At 39.3% G+C, this 3,893-nt stretch overlaps 1 protein-coding gene across 1 annotated transcript in view; it reads right to left on the bottom strand.

Moving 5' to 3' along the window:
• LOC105162625 overlaps window positions 1-3,893 on the bottom strand; it is a gene marked incomplete in the record, with an annotated part of 6,502 nt that continues 2,609 nt past the window's right edge. Inside the window, 3 exon segments of the mRNA XM_011080703.2 lie at window positions 1-127; window positions 195-837; window positions 2,514-3,893. Coding sequence (XP_011079005.1) covers window positions 648-837; window positions 2,514-3,893 — 1,570 coding nt within the window.

The raw sequence follows: 3,893 nt of genomic DNA, 5'->3' as shown, positions 1-3,893 counted from the left end.
TTGGGTTGGGGGTGTGGGGGGGGGGGCATCGGCCACGAAACCCCAACCTTCCAGAAAGGGATAGCCACCAACTCAGTGCAAGTTGAATTTGTGGCTGCTGGACCTGGATGCAATGTTGAGGTAACCTCTGCACATCAACAACAATGATCAATATGAAGCTCAACTCAAAACCATAAGAGAATTTGTACACCTACTTGATGTTGCAAAAGCATAATCGGGAAAAATATGGTACAAGATTCAAAATGCTGGGAAGTTTATCCACTTGCTCAAGGTGATCTTCGTGGTTTCCTGCTTCTTTATGTACTTGGTGGTTATAAACATCGTTGGTTTTGGTAGGTCAAATGAGAGGTAAGAGACCTAACTATGAACTGTGAGGTGCTCTCCTTTCATGAAATTACCAGAAAAGAACAGTTCAACAAGATAATGAGCACAAATCTAAGACAATATTACCAAAATATGATAAACTCTGCACCAAAAGACTAGAGCTTCTCAGTACCTGATACTGCATCTACAGAACCATGACATACAGATAAAAACGGTGGTAAAGGAATGGTGGGACTTGATGAAAAAAATGTCCCGGAACTTAAAAGGCATACCAAGACAAGTACAATAGAAGCAACAAACACGCTTAGATTTAACACAGCTTCTCAATCCTTGGGGCTTGGAGGCGACTTGGGGGCCTCTGAACCTGAGGGGATGGAGAGATTGGTCTCGAGCATGAAAGAAAGATCATGCGTCTGTGAAATCAGCATCTTGACATCATCGTCGAGGGATTTTCCAGCAGCATCTCCGTTATTTGCACCTTGTCCAGATTCATAAGAAGGGCTGCTAGCATCACTTGAAAAACAGTTTCAAACGGAAGTATTAGGAAGTCGGACAACATTGAGGAACGCAAAAGAGCAAAGAAGAGACAGTATGGAACTTTACACTCATCCAGCACAAGAATTGATCCAGAAAGGAATATGAAGGCAAAAACAGGACAAGTTAAAAGAGGAGAACTTTGTCAGCTAAAATTTGCGAGTTTTTGTCCATGTTGCAGATAAACCAATGATTGCACACGCATGCACACAGTTTTGGGTAGCATAAGAAGCTAAACTTAAGGGGGTCAAACCATACCAACCGAATTCCCAGTCTCACCCATTTACGGAAATTCTATGTCGTAAACTGCTGCACCAGAATTAGAGAGGAAACTCATATCTTGGCAGGTCATACAAAAAGAAATTCAACACTTCATACCTCCATCAGAGTAATTATTAATCAGAAAGTTTACTCGGAACTTTTTCTAACAAACTGCAGAAAACATGCTAATTTCCGGCGAATTATGCTTGAGAACTTTTGTTCTCTATATCTAACATTCCAAGAGGGGGTGGACCAGGTTCACAAATTCAAGGTTTCAATTTCTGGTTTGGATACCAAGAGTTCTGGTAACTTTTTGCTATGCAAATTAAATAAAATATCATTCAGACTTAATGAAAGCTAATCAGTTGGATTTCAAGTAGAACAGTTTGCTTTTTAAGTATTTTGTTCCTCCTCCTGAGCCCCCAATACAGTTGAATAGCTAATATATAAATACCTTGATCAAGAAGATCAGACATCATCAGAGTATGAGAAAAAGATTTAACAATAGATGTTAAGAGGCATAACAATGCAAATGATTACTCCCAGACCGGATGATTATTACACATTTTGCGGAAACAATATTTCACCTGGTGTAAAAGTCCGTCGTGGTAAAATCCCGATTTATTCCTTAGCAAAAAAACCTCGACCACATCACATCCATAAGAGGATTAGTTTAGCTAACAAATTAATCCAAATAACCGAGACACATTGCATCATCTAGTGCATCAAATAGACACAAGTAGGTTATAAGAAAGAAGTTTCATAAACTTATATTTCAAACATAAGTAAAGAAGTAGAGTGGTTGAGTTTGACAACGAGTTCTAACAACAGAATTGAACACCTTGGTATGAAACCCGTATCTGGAAAACCCTATTCATGAAGCTGTAGTTCTGAATTCATAGACAGCAGGGCACCAGGTATAAGTAAAAGCAGTTGACAGGTTGATATGGAAGCGGCCAAGAAATGAATAGACTTTTAAGTTTGAGGTATGACGACTGCACAATGTGGATAGAGTGGAGGATAAACACAGTACTATTTGTTTCATGCAGATAAACATTCTGATATCACATAATTGGGTATTATGCGAGCGTTCTGGTGGAATTTAACAAGTTCAAACTCACTCTGAAGTATTTGGACCCGTCATTCAAAGGTTTGCATGCCCCAACTAGATCCAACAGAAGAGAATTGCTACTTGTCAAGAGAAAGAACTCCATATTCGACAGACACACTTTAACAGTCAAAAGCCAGCAAACCAACAGTAAAAATAAGCAAGAATTTCGTATAAACAGAATAAGTACACACCAGCTTGAAGCATGATTTACTTTAACAGTCAAAAGCCAGCAACCAACAGTAAAAATAAGCAAGAATCTCGTATAAGCAGAATAAGTACACACCCGCTTGAAGCATGATTTTCAGGCATAATCATATTGGCTTCTGTAAGAGCATCGGTATCGCTAGTTGAGGTGGGAAAGAGATTTGGTTGAGAAAAGCTACCGAGCTTTCCTTCGTCGAACTTATTGTCCAAGCTGAGTAAATCTATCTCTGAGGACAGATTTGGTTGAGAAAAGCTACCGAGATTTCCTTCATTGAACTGATTGTCCAAGCTGAGTAAATCTATCTCTGAGGACTTTTGGTCGGAAATGGGAACCTGATAATCACTTTGAATGCCAGCACTTTGGGGAGGAACTTGTAAGCTGCTTGAGCCTGTAAAGAAATCATTCCATTTTTCAAATGAATCCTCATTAATTATCTCTTGGTCCTCATTTCTTGTCTTATTTTCTGTCATCTCCATATAATTTGTTTGTGATTGGAAATCTTGAAATAAATCAGCACCAGCAGAAAGATCCTTCGAATATTCTAATGCATGATCATCCTTCAGAGCATCGTTACTGCTGATAGTAGCATCAAAACCACCAGCATAGCGGGAGTCACTGGACTGCAGATTATTCCACATGTCATCTGAATTCCAGTCATCAAATGCTGGAGTAACTGCTGGACTGTCTTTTTGTTTGTCATCATTTATTATCTCTCGGTCCTCATTTCTAATCTTATTTTCTGTCGTCTCTGTATAGTTGGTTTGTGATTGAAAGTCTTGAAATAAATCAGCACCAGTAGAAAGATCCTTCAAATTTTCTAATGCATGATCATCCTTAGGAGCATCCTCACTGCTGATAGTAGCATCAAAACCACCAGAAAAGTGGGAGTCATTGGACCTCAGATTATTCCACAAGTCATCTGAATTCCAGACATCAAATGCTGGAGTAACTGCTGGATTGTCTTTTTGTTTGTCATCATTTATTATCTCCCGGTCCTCATTTCTCATCTTATTTTCCGTCATCTCTGTATAGTTGGTTTGTGATTGGAAGTCTTGAAATAAATCAACACCAGTAGAAAAATCTTTCGAATTTTCTAATGCATGATCATCCTTAGGAGCATCCTTACTGCTGATAGTAGCATCAAAACCACCAGCAAAGCGAGAGTCATTGGACCTCAGATTATTCCACATGTCTTGTGAATTCAAGTCATCAAATGCTGGAGTAACTGCTGGATTGTCTTTTGGGTTTTCATCATTCTGATCTTTTCCAGGTCCAAACACAGAATCGATTTCAGCAGCAAGATCACCCTCCACATCAGTGGAACAGTCAATTGACTGGGAATCCTGGATTTTATTTCCAGAATTGTCTGAGGAACCTGCGAAATTCTTGGATGACTCATAACCACTATGATGATTTACAGAATCAGCAGACTGAAAATCTGCCTCCCACCTCGAGGAC

The sequence above is a fragment of the Sesamum indicum genome, linkage group LG5 (genome assembly GCF_000512975.1).
Source record: "Sesamum indicum cultivar Zhongzhi No. 13 linkage group LG5, S_indicum_v1.0, whole genome shotgun sequence".
NCBI lineage: Eukaryota > Viridiplantae > Streptophyta > Magnoliopsida > Lamiales > Pedaliaceae > Sesamum > Sesamum indicum.
Note: the sequence above shows the minus strand (reverse complement) of the source record. Positions and strands in the feature narration are given on the sequence as shown.